The 21,909-nt window shown below is 44.3% G+C and overlaps 1 protein-coding gene across 1 annotated transcript in view; it reads left to right on the forward strand.

Moving 5' to 3' along the window:
- Window positions 1–21,909, forward strand: part of hmcn1 (hemicentin 1) — a 214,294-nt gene that overhangs the window by 49,519 nt on the left and 142,866 nt on the right. Inside the window, exons 3-6 of the mRNA XM_039001765.1 lie at window positions 7,082–7,240; window positions 7,373–7,495; window positions 11,089–11,260; window positions 18,096–18,202. Coding sequence (XP_038857693.1) covers window positions 7,082–7,240; window positions 7,373–7,495; window positions 11,089–11,260; window positions 18,096–18,202 — 561 coding nt within the window. The remainder of the gene's footprint in view (window positions 1–7,081; window positions 7,241–7,372; window positions 7,496–11,088; window positions 11,261–18,095; window positions 18,203–21,909) is intronic.

Below are 21,909 nucleotides of genomic sequence, written 5' to 3' on the forward strand. Positions count from 1 at the left end.
TGAGTCAGAGAGCCAAATAGAGCAATGCGAAATCCAAATTCTCCTGCAATCGCTCAGAGGAAGGGAAGAGAGGGAGGAAGTTGTCTTGCGATTGGTGGATATCACCTCTCTGTATGGTAATCCATTATTTGAACAATGCTGCTGAAGTGCTTCACTGAAACCCAGATTTGTCTCTCAGCAGTATCAGTATCTGAGCAGACCACTGACAGAAGAGTGATTTGTGTCTGGGAGCGAAAGGAGCTCTGAGGTGAAACCAGTAGCTAGCGTTCAGATACTGCAGCTAGCTGTCCTGCGAGGGGACATCCTTGCCATGTGCTTGTGCATCCTTGGCGTGTGCTAACTTGTGTTTGGTGTGTGAGTGGGTTGTTCTGGGTAACACAGTACCCCATAGAGATCCATGAGCTTCCTTTTACAGGACTATGCTAGGCTTACCTCCCCTCACCCCGGTTGTCATCTGTCATCTCTTTGCTGCTGTAGGCTGGGACCAGGTTAAAGAACTGATGAGTTTTAGGACTATCTCATGTTCAACTCTGATGTAGTGAACCTCTTATATGGGTCAGCTCCATAGCCGTACATACATTGTTTATATACATCATTGGGTCAGCCCTTTCAATGTACAGTAGGCTAACCTCAGGTTGGTTGTTGAGATCAGCTGGTGGGGTATATAGTACATTTTGTTCGGTCCCATATTTTGTTACTGTAGAGGGGAATGAGAGTACACATAAAGGGGGTGATAGGGTTATTGGTACGGGGGTGGGGGGGATTCTTTGACGGAGGGTGGGGGTGTTAGGGAGCGGAGGAGAGGAGTTCTCCTCACATTCCATCCCTCTGGTCTGGAAACAGGGATCAGTCAGTTCCAGATGTTCCTCCTGGCATCCCGTGCTCCCCTCAGACAGACACGTGCCTCCTAGAATGCTCCAGAGGACAGCTCCCCTGACCCCACAGAGAGAGGGGGGAGGGGGGAAGAGAGAGAGCGATAGAGAGAGAATGAGAGAGTGGGGGGGGTGGGTGGAGAGACAGCAACAGAGAATAAGAGACAAATGTAAGAGACTTTAAGATGGACAGCAGAATATAATATATTATGTCAAACCTAGCAAATGCTATATATGTACACTAACGTTCAAAAGTTTGGGGTCACTTAGAAATGTCCTTGTTTTTGAAAGAAAAGCAATTTTTTTGTCCATTAAAATAACATAAAATTGATCAGAAATACAGTGTAGACATTGTTAATGTTATAAATGACTATTGTAACTGGAAACTGCTGATTTTTAATGGAATATCTACATAGGCGTACAGAGGTCCATTATCAGCAACCATCACTCCTGTGTTCCAATGGCACGTTGTGTTAGCTAATCCAAGTTTATCATTCTAAAAGGCTAATTGACCATTAGAAAACCTTTTTTGCAATTATGTTAGCACACCTGAAAACTGTTGTTCTGATTAAAGAAGCAATAAAACTGGCCTTCAGACTAGTTGAGTATCTGGAGCATCAACATTTGTGGGTTCGATTACAGGCTCAAAATGGCCAGAAACAAAGAACTTTCTTCTGAAACTCGTCAGTCTATTCTTGTTCTGAGAAATGAAGGCTATTCCATGCGAGAAATTGCCAAGAAACTGAAGATCTCGTACATGCTGTGTACTACTCCCTTCACAGAACAGCTCAAACTGGTTCTAACAAGAATAGAAAGAGGAGTGGGAGGCCCCGGTGCACAACTGAGCAAGAGGACAAGTACGTTAGAGTTTCTAGTTTGAGAAGTCATCAAATGGCAGCTTTATTAAATAGTACCCGCAGAATACCAGTCTCAACGTCAACAGTGAAGAGGCGACTCTGGGATGCTGGCCTTCAAGGCAGAATTGCAAAGAAAAAGCCATATTTCAGACTGGCCAATAAAAAGAAAAGTAATAACACAGACACTGGACAGAGGAACTGTGAAGAGCCGCCTCTTCACTGTTGACGTTGAGACTGGTGTTTTGCGGGTACAACATTAACAATGTCTACACTGTATTTCTGATCAATTTTATGTTCTTTTAATGGACAAAAAATGTGCTTTTCTTTCAAAAACAAGGACAATTCTGACTGACCCCAAACTTTTGAACAGTAGTGTATATCATTATCAACTGGGTGGTTTGAACTCTGATTGGCTGACAGTCATGGTATATCATAGGTATTTTTTGTTACCCTTTATTTAACTAGGCAAGTTAATTAAGAACAAATTCATATTTTCAATGACGGCCTAGGAACAGTGGGTTAACTGCTTTGTTCAGGGGCAGAACAACAGATTTTTACTTTGTCAGCCCGCATGACAAACAATTTATTTTTACTGCTCTAATTACTTTGATAACCAGTTTATAATAGCAACGAGGCACCTCAGGGGATTGTGGTATATGGCCTATATACCACGGCTTAGGGCTGTATCCAGGCACTCCGCTTTGCTTCGTGCTGAAGAATAGCCCTTAGCCGTGGTATATTGGCCATATACCACACCCCCTCGTGTCTTATTGCTTAATTATATCACTATGGAAAGACCCCTATGGTAATACACTGATTAGCCAAGAGTCCTCATAAATGCTACATAAAGCTTTTATAAAGCTAGATAATGGCATGCAGCGGTGGCGTGCGGTGAGGCCGGTGGCAGGGTAAACAAAGCCAGATTTACTCACAAATAAACCTTGATGAAGCCCAAGTTCACCGTACAACAGATAGCTCCAACAACCAGAGTGACATAGGCTATTAACCAAAATTTACCCAAAATCTATGGATATGTAAATACCAATGTAGCCAAGATACACAAGCGATAGCCTCTGATGGCGGAATATTTTAAATGTAGATGTTTTAAATTGAGCCTTTATTTAACTAGGCAAGTCAGTTAAGAACAAATTCTAATTTACAATGATGGCCTACAACGGGCCAAACCTGGACGACGCTGGGCCAATTGTGCGCCACCCTATGGGACTCCCAATCATGGCTGAATGTGATTTAATCCTGCAAAATTACACACTGCTCAAATCACCTCAGCCATAGACCGATGTAGCATCCACAGTTACAACTGATATGTGGCACTAAAATACCAACATATAGACACATTTCATCTGAATAATTGGCAACACAATCCCCATAGTAGGGATGGGGGAAAAAATAGACACATTTAAATATCGCAATATTCTTTTTGGAAGATATTATATCGCTATTTGACTCCAATTATTTGTAAGGTAGTGTTAGCTAACGCTAGTCAGCTGTGCCTGCACCAAAACTCTGGTATTTTTCATCCTATAGCTTGTTCTCCATTTCTTTTCAAATAGTGAACCAACTTGTTTTCAGCATTTTTATTTACATGACTGATCAAAACTTGATTTCTCATGCTCTCTCTTGTCTTTCTGCAGCAGACATATAGTGAGCAATATGTTTGGAATATCGAATCGCAAAAAATTTGCAGTATCGAATCGCAGTACATATAGAATCCTGAGAATTGCATTACATTTCGTATCGGCACCTAAGTATGGTGGTAATATTGTATTGTGAGGTCCCTGGCAATTCCCATCCCTACTCCATAGCCTTTCACAATGGATTAATAATTCTTCCAATGAGAGCAAACACGCACACACATGATCATTTTATTATGTAAAATATTATTACACACACACATATAATAAATAAGGTTCTAATGAAATTTCCATATCAACATATCAAAATGACCGGCTCCGACGCTCGTCGGATGTGGCAGGGCTTGCAAATTATTACAGACTACAAAGGGAAGCACAGCCGCGAGCTTCCAAGTGACACGCGCATACCAGATGAACTAAATAACTTCTATGCTCGCTTCGAGGCAAGTAACACTGAAACATGCATGAGAGCACCAACTGTTCCGGATGACTGTGTGATCACGTTCTCTGCAGCCGATGTGAGTAAGACCTTTAAACAGGTCAACATTCACAAGACCGTTGGGCCAGACGGATTACCAGGACGTGTACTGCGAGCATGCGCTGACAAACTGGCAAGTGTCTTCACTGTCATTTTCAACCTCTCCCTGTCCGAGTCTGTAAGACCAACATGTTTCAAGCAGACCACCATAGTCCCTGTGCCCAAGAACACTAAGGTAACCTGCCTAAGTGACTACACACCCATAGCACTCACATCTGTAGCCATGAAATGCTTTGAAAGGCTGGTCATGGCTCACATCAACACCATTATCCCAGAAACCCCGCAACAACAGATCCACAGATGATGCAATCTCTGTTGCACTCCACACTGCCCTTTCCCACCTGGACAAAAGGAACACCTATGTGAGAATGCTATTCATTGACTACAGCTCAGCGTTCAACACCATAGTGCCCTCAAAGCTTATCACTAAGCTAAGGACCCTGGGAATAAACAGCTCCCTCCCTTGATCACCGATAATGATGAGACAGCCTATAGGGAGGAGGTCAGAGACCTGACCATGTGGTGCAAGGAGAACAACCTCTCCCTCAACATAATCAAGACAAAGGAGATGATTGTGGACTACAAGAAAAACAGGACTGAGCACGCCCCCATTATTATCAACATGGCTGTAGTGGAGCAGGTTGAGAGCTTCTAGTTCCTTGGCGTCCACATCAACAACAAACTAACATGGTCCAAGTACACCACGACAGTTGTGAAGAGGGCTTGATAAAACCCATCCACCACCCTCAGGAGACTTGGACCTGCCAAAGATTTGGCATGGGTCCTCAGATCCTCAAAAGATTTTACAGCTGCACCAGCATTTGATTTGATTTGACAGAAAATGCAGTTCAAAACATCAGAATGAATTTCTGGCTTGATAAATTCTGGCTTGATAAATTCTGGCTTGATAAATTCTGGCTTGATAAATTCTGGCTTGATAAATTCAATGCATTCAAAGAGATGTTGTCTCTTCTCACGATTCAACAGTAGCCTAACCTGCAAATTGCAAAGGAGAATGCATTTAGGCCTTCCTTTACTTGTAAATGAAGTCCAGTTGTCTGCTGAACCTCTCGGTGAGAGCGTTGTAGAGGTCACTGCAGAACCCCATGTCCATTATTTTATTCTGCAGAACAGGAGGCCCACGGTTATTTGAGATACATTCCCAAGGTCTCCTTCAGTTCCATTTTCACACTGACACAAACAGTATTTCCCATTCTGATTACGTCTACAAAGCAAAAGAAAATATCCAATATGTTGTAAAAGTTTGGGTAAAAAGTATTAAAGGTGCAATATGCAGAAATCGCTCCACCATGTCCTTGTTGCTAAAATTCTAATATCAATCAAATGTATTTATAAAGCCCATTTTACATCAGCAAATGTCACAAAGTATTATACAGAATCCCAGCCTAAAACCCCAAACAGCAAGCAATGCAGACGTAGAAGGACGATAATAGTTTGCCTAATTTCAGTTTATGTGACAAAACAATCAGCTAGCAGTGAGGGAGATGGTGGTTGTCTGTCAGCTAGCAGTGAGGGAGATGGTGGTTGCCTGTCAGCAAGCAGTGAGGGAGATGGTGGTTGCCTGTCAGCTAGCAGTGAGGGAGATGGTGGTTGCCTGTCAGCTAGCAGTGAGGGAGATGGTGGTTGCCTGTCAGCTAGCAGTGAGGGAGATGGTGGTTGCCTGTCAGCTAGCAGTGAGGGAGATGGTGGTTGTCTGTCAGCTAGCAGTGAGGGAGATGGTGGTTGCCTGTCAGCTAGCAGTGAGGGAGATGGTGGTTGTCTGTCAGCTAGCAGTGAGGGAGATGGTGGTTGTCTGTCAGCTAGCAGTGAGGGAGATGGTGGTTGTCTGTCAGCTAGCAGTGAGGGAGATGGTGGTTGCCTGTCATGTCTTGTCTTGTGTGTGGAGCTCCTGTATACTGCCTCTGTCTGGTCTTAACTTTCATTGTAATTGACGTTCTACTCTTCAAACCTTCCAAATGGCACTCGTTACATTATTCTAACTCGGAACATCTTTGAGGAGCAATAGTGTCAAATTTTCAGGTTGTTTTTGGTAGATAGCTTTGTTCAGTTGAAGGGATGCGAGCGTAAAATTATGTAGACACGCCCAAATGTCCACAGCGTACCCCCGGCAATACCCACACAACATGTTAAGGCACTGCGCATACGCAAAATATGAAATTGTCTCAATGCAACGAATGAAGATTCAAGCTAGGCAAAGCAGCGAGGCCTATGCTGACCCTGTCCATTAACAGTGACTGGACTCAGGAACGGCCGTGGCATCAACGATTTGAATGTATTTGATGGCTGGAAAGGAAGGCATGAATGCCCTGGCGCCTTTCCTGAGGTTTTGATGCAGTTTTAGCAAATGTAGAGATTTTGAGCGAAAAATCACCAGAATCAAAAACATTAGATAACAATTTTTGATGTTGTTTAAAAAATATATAATTTCATAACAGCTTTTCTGCCTACCCTGCTTACCCTGACTGCACGTCACTGGGATGCAGTAAATAGTCATTAACATTTAGCGGAACAAATTACCAATCATCGACAACCTCTACATGCTATTTATTTGTATTTCTTAATTTAACTAGGCAAGTCAGTTAAGACCAAATTCTTATTTACAATGACAGCCTATCCTGGCCAAAAATGGACGACACTGGGCCAATTGTGCGCCGCCCTATGGGACTCCCAAACGGCCGGATGTGATACAGCCTGGAATCAAACCAGGGACTGTAGTGATGCCTCTTGCACTGAGACGCAGTGCCTTAGACCGCTGCGCCACTCGGGAGCTTTATCTACAACACATCAGTCAATGTCACCGCTAGTCCCTCAACATTCAACTTAATGGAGAGTCCTCTCGTCCCCAGTCCAAATCTGTCTATAGGATTCATAGACATGCTATTCATGTGTTTAAATTATAATCTTGTTAATCTACAGTATGCATTACAGATTGGAACAAACTCTATGTCATTATTGCATTAATCCTTAATAGTTTCCAATGTGCTTTATGTACAAATAGGTGTGGAATCAAGTGTTCTTGCAAAATTCCCATGTAGTGCTCTGTTGCATAATGCCAAGAATGTTCTAGACCACTTTGATAGTGAACGTACCCAACATGCTGTATAGGTTTGTTTTGGCTCATCCTAATGGTTCTGTCACCAGGGAGGTGGAGACTGCCCAGAAATGAGCATTGGCGCCATCAAGATCGCCCTGGAGATCTCCCTGCCAGGGTCCTTCATTTACGTCTTCACAGATGCCCGATCCAAAGACTACAAGCTGACCCAGGAGGTCCTGCAGCTCATCCAGCAGAAACAGTCTCAGGTACAGCTGTGAACATCTGGAAGAGATTGTTGAAGAAGATTGAATGTAGTTTAAAATGTAAATATTGCATTCCTTTATTTCTGCCGCTGTGTCTATAGTCTGATGCCCTTTGTGTTTTGTGTATGTGTGTAGGTGGTGTTTGTGCTGACAGGGGACTGTGATGACCGGGCTCACATTGGGTACAAGGTCTATGAAGAGATCGCCTCCACCAGCTCTGGACAGGTGTTCCACCTGGACAAGAAACAAGTCAACGAGGTGAGATTCAGCCCGATTGGAACCAGCTTCTTCAGTCAGCCGGAATGGAACTAGTCCTGTCAGTCAACCTGAATGGAACTAGTCTTTTCAGTCAGTCCGAATGGAACTAATCCTGTCAGTTAGCCTGAATTGAACTAGAAACGTCAGTCAGCCCGAATGGAATTAGGAACTAGTCCTGTCAGTCAGCCCAAATGGAACTAGTTCTGTCAGTCAGCCCGAATGGAACTAATCCTGTCAGTTAGCCTGAATTGAACTAGAAACGTCAGTCAGCCCGAATGGAATCAGGAACTAGTCCTGTCAGTCAGCCCAAATGGAACTAGTTCTGTCAGTCAGCCCGAATGGAACAAGTCAGCCAGTCAGCCTGAGTGGAACTAGTTCTGTCAGTCAGCCCGAATCAATCTAGTCCAGTCAGTCAGCCTGAATGGAACTAGTCCCGTCAGTCAGCCTTAATGGAAAAAGTCAGCCAGACAGCTCGAATGGAACTTGTCCTGTCAGTCAGCCTGAATGGAACTAGTCCTGTCAATCAGCCTGAATGGAAAGACCTGTCAATCAGTCTCAATGGAATTAATCAATTCTACACTTACTGTCCGCCAAACAGCTCTTGGTTCAGTTGTTCATCTCTTTGTTCTCAGTTTAGTTGTGTGCCTCCCTCACTTTCTCTTTCCCTATGTCCTCAAATAACATTTGGTAGTTTCAGACATACAATAGTACCTAAAAAAACTTCTAACTTGGTGGCTCCTCTTCGAGTTCGAGTTCGAGTTACTACCATCACTTCATTCTTCTCAACTACTGAGCAGACTGTGGTGCTTAGCTGGCTCTGTCTGACAGGAGTCGGGTCTCAGTAGAACACAAACATAGGACTGATCTATGACTTGGTTCCAGACCCAGAACATTTTCAGACCCACAACATTCTCAGATGCAGAACATTCTCAGACACAGAACATGCAGGCTTGAAATGAAGTGGAGTTACGGATGGTGGAAGGATCACTGGCTTCAGAGTGCCTCAACTTGGCCCAAACATTGGCCTTAGATTCATGTAAATAAAGCATCGCTGGACGGTTTTACTGCTCTAGTGTCGTATCCTATAGGTGGGACCACTCCAAGCCTGCCTGAACTGTGATTTATGTGGACTTCATTGTGAAAGAGTTCTTTAATTGATTGCACAGCTCTTAAACAGATTGATGCATGATGTCTGAGCATTCCAAAGAATGCAAATCAATGGAAATATTATGTTTTTTAGTTAGATTTTCTTGAAGTCTGAAGGGAAATGTAAAAATTACTCTCTCTTAACTCTGACATGGGCATTGACTCACATGGTTCCCCCTCCCCCCGTCTATCTCTCTCCCCCCGTCTCTCTCTCTCTCCCCCGTCTCTCTCTTTCTCTCTCTCTCCCCCGTCTCTCTCTTTCTTTCTTTCTCTCTCTCTCTTTCTTTCTCTTTCGCTCTCTCTCTCGCTCTCTCTCTCTCTTTCTCTCTCTCTCTTTCCCTCTCTCTCTTTTAAACATACTTGACTACTGAAAGCTATCCTTTGATCACCTCTGATAACAATGAGTTCATTATATCTGTCTGAGGGGTAACCACATGTCTATTGATGGACAAGCACAAGCAGGGGGCTGACATAAAGAATAATGGCTAGTTGACCTCTACCATTTCCATTGAATCCTCTACTCCCACCTGGCCTGACCCTGGCCCCATGGCCTCCATGGTCCCACAAGAAGAGAGGCTGGGGTCCCCTTCTGTCTGCCCAGCTACGGCCTCTGCACCTGGGCCGGTGTCGTTTGACCTCCCCATGACAGACCTGCCACTGTGTCCCCTCTGGGCCAGGGGGACAGCCCCGGGACATCACCCCAGAGAGGGGATTGATGGAGGGGGCATGTGTAGAGCAACAAGGCAATGGTGAGGGTTGAAGAGGTCTGGAAGTAGTGGGTCGGTCACACAGAACAGAAGCTGGGGCAAACAGGAGCTGGGGCTCGGGCTGGGTCAGGACTCAGGGGGGCTTCAACCCTTTTTCTCCAAAGTCCCTGCACATGTTGGGGGATGACCTTGCAGCTGACGAGGGTCAGTAGGTGGTGGTTACGATGGTGTGGGGGGGAGGCGATGGTGGTGGATTCGTGGAGGAAGAGAGGGATCGGTGGAATGTCAGAGATGTGTGATGCTGGAGATGGGGGTGTGTGCTTGTGGGTCTGGGCAGGTGTGATGTAGTTGATGGTTGTATGATGTTGTAGTTTGTGTGTGTATGTCTTGTAATGTTTATAAAAGACCAAATAAAAAAGAATGTCAGAGAATAAATAATAGTCTGTAATGGTCTTGTGTGTTTTTGTCAATGAACCCCTGATGCTGCCTATGAGCCTTTACTCTGGGACTGAGAAGGAGTGGGCGTGGGAAACCTGAAAGTAAGGCGTGAATACAGTAATGTGTGGAACAAAAACTAGCTTCTGGATGATTCCACGCCAAGATAGCCCGAACATATTTCAAAAGTATCAGAGAGTGTCACGATCGTCAAAGGGACTGAGAGAGGACCAAGGCGCAGCGCGTGGAAAGTACATCTTCTCTTTATTAGAAGAATGACAAAACGAAACAAAAACAACAAACAGACGAACGTGAAGCTATAAATGACTAAGTGCAAAAAACATGCAACATAGACACATACATAGACAATTCCCCACAAACATCTAAAGCCTATGGTTGCCTTAAATATGGCTCCCAATCAGAGACAACAATAACCAGCTGTCTCTAATTGAGACCCAATTCAGGCAACCATAGACTTTCCTAGAAACCTACACTCAACCATAGACACAGCTAGACTACTATACTAAACATAAACCCAACTACTCTAATAAACCCCCTAAACCTTACAACCACCCTAGACACTACAAAAAACACATACATTCCCCATGTCACACCCTGACCTAACTAAAATAATTAAGAAAACAAAGAATACTAAGGCCAGGGCGTGACAGAGAGCCCGCTATGGAAATGTTATATGCTTCAAGAGGATATTGTTCCAAACAATAAGCTAAATCAAAAGGGCAGTTTTGAGATGTTTATATTAATATTTTGAATGTTGAATAAATAAATGAATGTAAACATTTGTATTTCAGAATCTGGACATACTCCATATGTTAGAGCACACTATAAGGAGTACAATGACTCCAACATGTTGTCTGCATCATATACGCTTCACACATCATAGGGTCTTACAGGAGGCATGTACAGGTCTAAAAAGGGCCTAAAATGGCCTCTTTTATAATAAGAATAATAATACTTTGTATAGCGCTAATATTTTGTATAGCGCTTTTCATTACAGAGTTATCTCAAAGCTCTCATAGCTTTATCATAATTTTCTCAGAAATGGTTTGTGATACAAATGTAAAATGCATATAAAAACATCCTTCCTCTCAATGAAGTTTCTATGTGAGAATTTCCAGAACAATCTGAGATACCAGAAATATTTGTGGGCCTTCTGGCATGAAATCGCCCTTCTATGTTCTGTGTGTGTATGTGTGTGTGTGTGTGTGTGTGTGTGCATATTGTCATCTCTGTGCATATTGTCCTCTCATCCAACTCCCTCTCTCTCTCTCTCCCTTCCTGTAGGTGTTGAAATGGGTGGAAGAGGCAGTGCAGTCATCCAAGGTCCACCTGCTGTCCACTGACCACTACAACAGGGTCAGCAACACCTGGCCAATCCCCTTTGACCCCAGCCTGAAGGAGGTCACTGTGGCACTCAGCGGCCCTGCACCTGACATCGAGATACGCAACCCCCAGGGTAGGCCACAGCACAAAATACAACACCCCTTCCCTATCACCTTTCACAGGACTGGCTGCTCACTGTTTCAGGCACTGTACTGTTCGCTGAAGGCTTTTCTAATGCACTGTAGCTTTACTATTTGGGGGACTTCTTTCAGTTCTACTCAGCTATGAAGTGCTTTGAAAGGCTGGTCATGGCTCACATCAACACCATCATCCCAGACACCCTGGACCCACTCCAACTTGCATACCGCCCCAACAGATCCACAGATGACGCAATCTCAGTTGCACTTCACACTTCCCTCTCCCATCTGGAAAGAGGGGAAATACCTATGTGAGAATGCTGTTCATAGACTATAGCTCAGTGTTCAACATCATAGTCCACTCCAGGCTCCTCACCAAGCTGGGGACCCTGGGACTGAACTGCTCACTCTGCGACTGGATCCTGGACATCCTCATGGGCCGGCCCCAGGTGGTGAGGGTAGGCAACAACACCTCTGCCATGCTGGCCCTCTACACAGTGGGCATCTGGGGTGCTTAGTCCCCTCCTGTACTCCGTGTTCACCTACTTAGCAGTGTGGTGCCAGGACAACAACCTCTCCCTCAATGTTTGTAAGACCAAGGAGCAGATCGTGGACTACAGGAGAAAGAGGGGGGAGAGCATGCCCCCATCCACATCGACAGGGCTGTAGTGGAGCGGGTCGAGAGCTTCAAGTTCCTTGGCATCCACATCCCTAAGGACTTAACATGGTCCACACACACCTGCACAGTCGTGAAGAGGGCATGACAACACCTCTTCCCCCTCAGGAGACTGAAAAGATTTGGCATGGGCCCTCGGATCCTCAAAAAGTTCTACAACTGCACTATCGAGAGCATCTTGACTGGCTTCATCACTGGTTGGTATGGCAACTGCACCGCTCTCGACCGCAAAGCGCTACCGAGGGTGGTGCGGACAGCCCAGTACATCACTGGGGCCGAACTCCCTGCCATCCAGGACCTCTATATCATATCAAATCAAATCAAATTATTTTGTCATATGCACCTTACCGTGAAATGCTTAAATAGAGAAAATAAATATTTACTAAATAAACACAAAACATTTAAAAAATAACACAGGAAAATTACATAACAATTATGAGATTATATACATTGGGTACCGGTACCGATTCAATGTGAGGGGGTACGTGTTAGTCGAGGTAATTTGTACATGTAGGTAGGGGTAAAACAGTGAGTAGCAGCAGTGTACATGTAGGTAGGGGTAAAACAGTGAGTAGCAGCAGTGTACATGTAGGTAGGGGTAAAACAGTGAGTAGCAGCAGTGTACATGTAGGTAGGGGTAAAACAGTGAGTAGCAGCAGGGTACATGTAGGTAGGGGTAAAACAGTGAGTAGCAGCAGTGTACATGTAGGTAGGGGTAAAACAGTGAGTAGCAGCAGTGTACATGTAGGTAGGGGTAAAACAGTGAGTAGCAGCAGGGTACATGTAGGTAGGGGTAAAACAGTGAGTAGCAGCAGTGTACATGTAGGTAGGGGTAAAACAGTGAGTAGCAGCAGTGTACATGTAGGTAGGGGTAAAACAGTGAGTAGCAGCAGGGTACATGTAGGTAGGGGTAAAACAGTGAGTAGCAGCAGGGTACATGTAGGTAGGGGTAAAACAGTGAGTAGCAGCAGTGTACATGTAGGTAGGGGTAAAACAGTGAGTAGCAGCAGTGTACATGTAGGTAGGGGTAAAACAGTGAGTAGCAGGGTACATGTAGGTAGGGGTAAAACAGTGACTAGCAGCAGTGTACATGTAGGTAGGGGTAAAACAGTGAGTAGCAGCAGTGTACATGTAGGTAGGGGTAAAACAGTGAGTAGCAGCAGTGTACATGTAGGTAGGGGTAAAACAGTGAGTAGCAGCAGTGTACATGTAGGTAGGGGTAAAACAGTGAGTAGCAGCAGGGTACATGTAGGTAGGGGTAAAACAGTGAGTAGCAGGGTACATGTAGGTAGGGGTAAAACAGTGAGTAGCAGCAGTGTACATGTAGGTAGGGGTAAAACAGTGAGTAGCAGCAGTGTACATGTAGGTAGGGGTAAAACAGTGAGTAGCAGCAGTGTACATGTAGGTAGGGGTAAAACAGTGAGTAGCAGCAGGGTACATGTAGGTAGGGGTAAAACAGTGAGTAGCAGCAGTGTACATGTAGGTAGGGGTAAAACAGTGAGTAGCAGCAGTGTACATGTAGGTAGGGGTAAAACAGTGAGTAGCAGCAGGGTACATGTAGGTAGGGGTAAAACAGTGAGTAGCAGCAGTGTACATGTAGGTAGGGGTAAAACAGTGAGTAGCAGCAGTGTACATGTAGGTAGGGGTAAAACAGTGAGTAGCAGCAGTGTACATGTAGGTAGGGGTAAAACAGTGAGTAGCAGCAGTGTACATGTAGGTAGGGGTAAAACAGTGAGTAGCAGCAGTGTACATGTAGGTAGGGGTAAAACAGTGAGTAGCAGCAGTGTACATGTAGGTAGGGGTAAAACAGTGAGTAGCAGGGTACATGTAGGTAGGGGTAAAACAGTGAGTAGCAGCAGTGTACATGTAGGTAGGGGTAAAACAGTGAGTAGCAGCAGTGTACATGTAGGTAGGGGTAAAACAGTGAGTAGCAGCAGGGTACATGTAGGTAGGGGTAAAACAGTGAGTAGCAGCAGGGTACATGTAGGTAGGGGTAAAACAGTGAGTAGCAGGGTACATGTAGGTAGGGGTAAAACAGTGAGTAGCAGGGTACATGTAGGTAGGGGTAAAACAGTGAGTAGCAGGGTACATGTAGGTAGGGGTAAAACAGTGAGTAGCAGCAGTGTACATGTAGGTAGGGGTAAAACAGTGAGTAGCAGCAGTGTACATGTAGGTAGGGGTAAAACAGTGAGTAGCAGCAGTGTAAAAACAAAGGGAGGGGGGGTCAATGTAAATAGTCCGGGTGGCCATTTGATTAATTGTTTAGCAGTCTTATGGCTTGGGGGTAGAAGCTGTTAAGGAGGCTTTTGGATCTAGAATTTCCATGCGGTAGCAGAGAGAACAGTTTATGACCTAGGTGACTGGAGTATTTGACCATTTTTTGGTCCTCCCTCTGCCAGTATATCAAATGAAATCAAATCACATGTATTTATATAGCCCTTCTTACATCAGCTGATATCTCAAAGTGCTGTACAGAAACACAGCCTAAACCCCCAAACAGCAAGCAATGCAGGTGTAGAAGCACAGTGGCTAGGAAAAACTCCCTAGAAAGGCCAAAACCTAGCAAGAAACCTAGAGAGGAACCAGGCTATGAGGGGTGGCTAGTGCTCTTCTGGCTGTGCCGGGTGGAGATTATATCAGAACATGGCCAAGATGTTCAAATGTTCATAAATGACCAACCAGCATGGTCAAATAATAATAATCACAGTAGTTATCGAGGGTGCAACAGGTCAGCACCTCAGGAGTAAATGTCAGTTGGCTTTTCATAGCCGATCATTGAGAGTATCTCTACCGCTCCTGCTGTCTCTAGAAAGTTGAAAACAGCAGGTCTGGGACAGGTAGCATGTCCGGTGAACAGGTCAGGGTTCCATAGCCGCAGGCAGAACAGTTGAAACTGGAGCAGCAGCAAGGGCAGGTGGACTGGGGACAGCAAGGAGTCATCATGCCAGGTAGTCCTATAGAGGTCCTGGATGGCAGGAAGCTTGGTCCCAGTAATGTACTGGGCCATACGCACTACCCTCTGTAGGGCCTTACAGTCAGATGCCGAGCAGTTGCCATACCAGGCGGTGATGCAACCAGTCAGGATGCTCTCAAAGGTGATATATCAGGCAGTGTAAGAGGAATGCCCGAAAAATGTCCAAAGACTCTTCACTCTGTTACCATCTGGCAAATGGTACCGGAGCATGAGCTCTCGGACCAACAGACTCTGAGACAAGCCATAAGACTGCTAAATAGCCATAAGGCTACTAAATAGTTAGTTAAATGGTTACCCGGACTATCTGCACTGACCCTATCTTCCACTGACTATATGCACTCATACACTGAGTGCACAAAACATTATGAACACCTGTTCTTTCCATGACATAGACTGACCAGGTGAATCCAGGTGAAAGCTATGATCCCTTATTGATGTCAAATGATGACAATTGAGACATGGCAAGGCAAAAGATTTAAGTGTCTTTTATACGGGGTATGGTAGTAGGTGGCATGCGCACCGGTTTATGTCAAGAACTGAAACACTGCTGGGTTGTGCAACTCAATATTAGGAAGGTGTTCCTAATTTTTTGTACACTTAGTGTATATACTATATACACACTCGTACACACTACATTAATACTCACACAAAATCCACACACATACATTCACATACAGTACATACACACACACACACACACACACATAAAACTCACACACACTTTAACACTCACCATTTGCTGCTGCAAATCTGTTCTTTATTTTACTCTTATTATGATCTATCCTGATGCCTAGTCACTTTACCCTGCCTTCATGTACATATCTACCTCAAATACCTTATTATTATCTATCCTGATGTCTAGTCACTTTACCCTGCCTTCATGTTCATATCTACCTCAAATACCTTATTATTATCTATCCTGATGTCTAGTCACTTTACCCTGCCTTCATGTACATATCTACCTCAAATACCTTATTATTATCTATCCTGATGTCTAGTCACTTTACCCTGCCTTCATGTACATATCTACCTCAAATACCTTATTATTATCTATCCTGATGTCTAGTCACTTTACCCTGCCTTCATGTACATATCTACCTCAAATACCTTATTATTATCTATCCTGATGTCTAGTCACTTTACCCTGCCTTCATGTACATATCTACCTCAAATACCTTATTATTATCTATCCTGATGTCTAGTCACTTTACCCTGCCTTCATGTACATATCTACCTCAAATACCTTATTATTATCTATCCTGATGTCTAGTCACTTTACCCTGCCTTCATGTACATATCTACCTCAAATACCTTATTATTATCTATCCTGATGACTAGTCACTTTACCCTGCCTTCATGTACATATCTACCTCAAATACCTTATTATTATCTATCCTGATGCCTAGTCACTTTACCCTGCCTTCATGTACATATCTACCTCAAATACCTTATTATTATCTATCCTGATGCCTAGTCACTTTACCCTGCCTTCATGTACATATCTACCTCAAATACCTTATTATTATCTATCCTGATGCCTAGTCACTTTACCCTGCCTTCATGTTCATATCTACCTCAAATACCTTATTATTATCTATCCTGATGCCTAGTCACTTTACCCTGCCTTCATGTTCATATCTACCTCAAATACCTTATTATTATCTATCCTGATGCCTAGTCACTTTATCCTGCCTTCATGTTCATATCTACCTCAAATACCTTATTATTATCTATCCTGATGCCTAGTCACTTTATCCTGCCTTCATGTACATATCTACCTCAAATACCTTATTATTATCTATCCTGATGCCTAGTCACTTTACCCTGCCTTCATGTACATATCTACCTCAAATACCTCATTATCTATCCTGATGCCTTGTCACTTTACCCTGCCTTCATGTACATATCTACCTCAAATACCTTATTATTATCTATCCTGATGCCTAGTCACTTTACCCTGCCTTCATGTACATATCTACCTCAAATACCTTATTATTATCTATCCTGATGCCTAGTCACTTTACCCTGCCTTCATGTTCATATCTACCTCAAATACCTTATTATTATCTATCCTGATGCCTAGTCACTTTACCCTGCCTTCATGTTCATATCTACCTCAAATACCTTATTATTATCTATCCTGATGCCTAGTCACTTTATCCTGCCTTCATGTACATATCTACCTCAAATACCTTATTATTGTCTATCCTGATGCCTTGTCACTTTACCCTGCCTTCATGTACATATCTACCTCAAATACCTTATTATTGTCTATCCTGATGCCTAGTCACTTTACCCTGCCTTCATGTACATATCTACCTCAAATACCTTATTATTGTCTATCCTGATGCCTTGTCACTTTACCCTGCCTTCATGTACATATCTACCTCAAATACCTTATTATTGTCTATCCTGATGCCTAGTCACTTTACCCTGCCTTCATGTACATATCTACCTCAAATACCTTATTATTGTCTATCCTGATGCCTAGTCACTTTACCCTGCCTTCATGTACATATCTACCTCAAATACCTTATTATTGTCTATCCTGATGCCTAGTCACTTTACCCTGCCTTCATGTACATATCTACCTCAAATACCTTATTATTATCTATCTTGATGCCTTGTCACTTTACCCTGCCTTCATGTACATTTCTACCTCAAATACCTTATTATTGTCTATCCTGATGCCTAGTCACTTTACCCTGCCTTCATGTACATATCTACCTCAAATACCTTATAATTGTCTATCCTGATGCCTTGTCACTTTACCCTGCCTTCATGTACATATCTACCTCAAATACCTTATTATTGTCTATCCTGATGCCTAGTCACTTTACCCTGCCTTCTTGTACATATCTACCTCAAATACCTCGTACCCCTGCACAATGATCTGGTACTGGTACTCCCTGCACAGTATATAGATCCATTTTGTATTTTATTCCTCTTGTGTTACTATTTGTATTTATTTGTATTTTTTTCAAACTCTGTGTCGTTGGGAAGGGCTCGTAAGCAAGCATTTCATGTAAAATTGTATTCGGCGCAGGTGACAAATACAATTTAATTTGATTTAAGCTCAATATTAGTTCGATGAGTTCAATTCTATTGTTTAAGCTCTGATTTGATGAAGTTTGTTTGGTTTGGTTGGCTGCAAAGAAAATGTAAATGTATTTCCAAACAGGGAAGCTCGTCGGGAAGAGCGATGGTCTGACGGAACTCCTGCACATTCCTAACTCTGCCAGGGTCATCAACATCAAGGACCCGGAGCCTGGAATGTGGTCCATTAAGGTAAACAATAAATTCCTCATTCCTCACACGGAAATGTTTGTCCAAAATATTTTGGGGTTTCCTCTCTCACGCTTAAAGTAAGCTGGAGTAGTTGTGAAAAAATGACTTTTATAGGTCAGCGGTATGGCCTACCGATCAGCACACACCCAGGAGGCTGCACGCTACTGCCGCTGGTCCCTTGAGCACAACACTTAACCTGAATTACTACAGTAATACATCAAGGTGTGCAGATGTAATCGATAAGCCATGCTTCGGTTGAAGCATCTGTCTGCTGACCTACTGTAAGACTGGAATGATAGAGAAGAAGACATTCTTTATTCTTCAGAGTTGGCTCTCCGTAGCGGTCTGATGGTCTGATTGATGTGCCATGGTCTGATTGATGTGCCATGGTCTGATTTGTTTTGTGCCATGCCATGTCATGTATTAAGGGCCCCCAGTGTTCAGTTCCAGTGTTCAGTTCCAGTGTTGGGTTTCAGTGTTGGGTTCTAGAATTCGGTTCTAATGTTGAGTTCTAGAGTTGGGTTTCAGTGTTCAGTTCCAGTGTTGGGTTTCAGTGTTGGGTTCTAGAATTGGGTTCTAATGTTGAGTTCTAGAGTTGGGTTCCAGTGTTCAGTTCCAGTGTTGGGTTTCAGTGTTGGGTTCTAGAATTGGGTTCTAATGTTCAGTTCTAGAGTTGGGTTCCGGTGTTCAGTTCCAGTGTTGGGTTTCAGTGTTGGGTTCTAGAATTGGGTTTTAATGTTGAGTTCTAGAGTTGGGTTCCAGTGTTCAGTTCCAGTGTTGGGTTTCAGTGTTGGATTCTAGAGTTGGGTTCTAGTGTTGAGTTCTAGAGTTGGGTTCCAGTGTTCTGTTCCAGTGTTGGGTTTCAATGTTGTGTTCCAGTGTTCAGTTCCAGTGTTGGGTTTCAGTGTTGGGTTCTAGAATTGGGTTCTAGTGTTGAGTTCTAGAGTTGGGTTCCAGTGTTCAGTTTCAGTGTTCAGTTTCAGTGTTGGGTTCCAGTGTTCAGTTTTTGTGTTGGGTTCCAGGGCCAATGGAACTGTATTTCAGGGCCCTGCCCCCTTGCTGTGGGGTGAGCACAAACAGAGACGCATAGCAGGGTGCCCATAATGTCAATGCTGTCAGACAGGAAATTACACATTTTTACCTGAGTGATTTGTTGTCGTATGAGGAGGGGGCGTGAGGGGCGCTGTTTAGTCTCTGAAGGCCCCAGTGGGGCCACTTTCCATGTCCTAGCCACTGTCCTACATGTCCTAGCCACTGTCCTACATGTCCTATCCACAGTCCTACATGTCCTAGCCACTGTCCTACATGTCCTATCCACAGTCCTACATGTCCTAGTCACTGTCCTACATGTCCTAGCCACTGTCCTACATGTCCTAGCCACTGTCCTACATGTCCTAGCCACTGTCCTACATGTCCTAGCCACTGTCCTACATGTCCTATCCACAGTCCTACATGTCCTAGCCACTGTCCTACATGTCTTAGCCACTGTCCTACATATCCTAGCCACTGTCCTACATGTCCTAGCCACTGTCCTACATGTCCTAGCCACTGTCCTACATGTCCTATCCACAGTCCTACATGTCCTAGCCACTGTCCTACATGTCTTAGCCACTGTCCTACATATCCTAGCCAATGTCCTACATGTCCTAGCCAATGTCCTACATGTCCTATCCACTGTCCTACATGTCCTAGCCACTGTCCTACATGTCCTAGCCACTGTCCTACATGTCCTAGCCACTGTCCTACATGTCCTAGCCAATGTCCTACATGTCCTAGCCAATGTCCTACATGTCCTATCCACTGTCCTACATGTCCTAGCCAATGTCCTACATGTCCTAGCCACTGTCCTACATGTCCTATCCACAGTCCTACATGTCCTAGCCACTGTCCTACATGTCCTAGCCAATGTCCTACATATCCTAGCCACTGTCCTACATGTCCTATCCACAGTCCTACATGTCCTAGCCACTGTCCTACATGTCTTAGCCACTGTCCTACATGTCCTAGCCACTGTCCTACATGTCCTAGCCACTGTCCTACATGTCCTAGCCACTGTCCTACATGTCCTAGCCATTATTCTTCATGTCCTAGCCACTGTCCTAGCCACTATTCTTCATGTCCTAGCCACTGTCCTAGCCACTATTCTTCATGTCCTAGCCACTGTCCTAGCCACTATTCTTCATGTCCTAGCCACTGTCCTAGCCACTATTCTTCATGTCCTAGCCACTGTCCTAGCCACTATTCTTCATGTCCTAGCCACTGTCCTAGCCACTATTCTTCATGTCCTAGCTACTGTCCTAGCCACTATTCTTCATGTCCTAGCCACTGTCCTAGCCACTATTCTTCATGTCCTAGCCACTGTCCTAGCCACTATTCTTCATGTCCTAGCCACTGTCCTAGCCACTATTCTTCATGTCCTAGCCACTGTCCTAGCCACTATTCTTCATGTCCTAGCCACAGTCATAGCCACTATTCTTCATGTCCTAGCCACTGCTGTGTTCTGTGTACTGTGTTTTCAGCCAGGGACGATTTATGAAAAAGAAGGTTTAAAGGAAAGATGGTGTCCTTCCTCCCTGGGTGGACTAGCCTCCTGAGGGGGGAGTTTAGTTGGGTGGGGTGAGGTGGTGGTGTACGGTCTGAGCAGCGAGCCGAACAGATTGATGACCAATTTCTCTGTAGATCTGGCTGCTGTAGTTGAGGCTGAAGTCTCAAGAGGTATATTTTTTCATTCCTCAGAGTTTTGGTTCTTGTCAAGTGTTGTTATTGACTGAGGTTGTCGCAGCAATGTCTCCGGCCGAACCGCCCCGCGTCCTTGCATATCACTCCTCGGATTCTTTCATGTCATGTCTCTCTGTTTTCTGGTCCCTCCCTCCCCTACTCCCATCAAGCCCCAGTCCACTAGCCACCATGACCTCATCCTTCCCTGCTCAGAGCCACACTACTGTTGTATTACTAGTGTTATTTTATGTTCTTGTTCACAGAGTAAGTCTTTAAACCAGAAGGAGAGGGATTTCACACCTGATGAGAATACCAGGCCGAGCTCTCTTTCTCTCTGCCTAAAAGAGATGGTCTCTTGATGGTTTCCACTGACTGGTGATTGAAAGTCAGGGCCAGAATGTTGCTTTGGGGGCCTTTGGTTTGTGCCATGGAAATAGTCTAGTAGAAAGACTGGTATTGGTTGACATAGAGGAACTAGTGGACTAGTCTGACTGTGGTTGACATAGAGGAACAAGTGGACCTGCCTGACTGTGGTTGACATAGAGGAACAAGTGGACTAGCCTGACTGTGGTTGACATAGAGGAACTAGTGGACTAGCCTGACTATGGTTGACTAGAGGTTGAACCAGTGGACTAGTCTGACTGGTTGAATAGAAGTTGAGCCAGTGGACTAGTTGGACTGTGGTTGACTAGAGGTTGAATAAGTGAACTAGTCTAACTGTGTTATGGTTGACTAGAGGTTGAACCAGTGGACTAGTCTGATTGTGGTTGAGTAGTGGTTGAACCAGTCGACTAGTCTGACTGTGTTATGGTTGACTAGAGGTTGAACCAGTCGACTAGTCTGACTGTGTTGTGGTTGAATAGAGGTTGAACCAGTGGACTAGTCTGACTGTGTTATGGTTGACTAGAGGTTGAACCAGTGGACTAGTCTGACTGTGGTTGACTAGAGGTTGAACCAGTGGACTAGTCTGACTGTGTTATGGTTGACTA

Source organism: Salvelinus namaycush, chromosome 10 (assembly GCF_016432855.1).
Source record: "Salvelinus namaycush isolate Seneca chromosome 10, SaNama_1.0, whole genome shotgun sequence".
In the NCBI taxonomy this organism is placed as follows: Eukaryota; Metazoa; Chordata; class Actinopteri; order Salmoniformes; family Salmonidae; genus Salvelinus; species Salvelinus namaycush.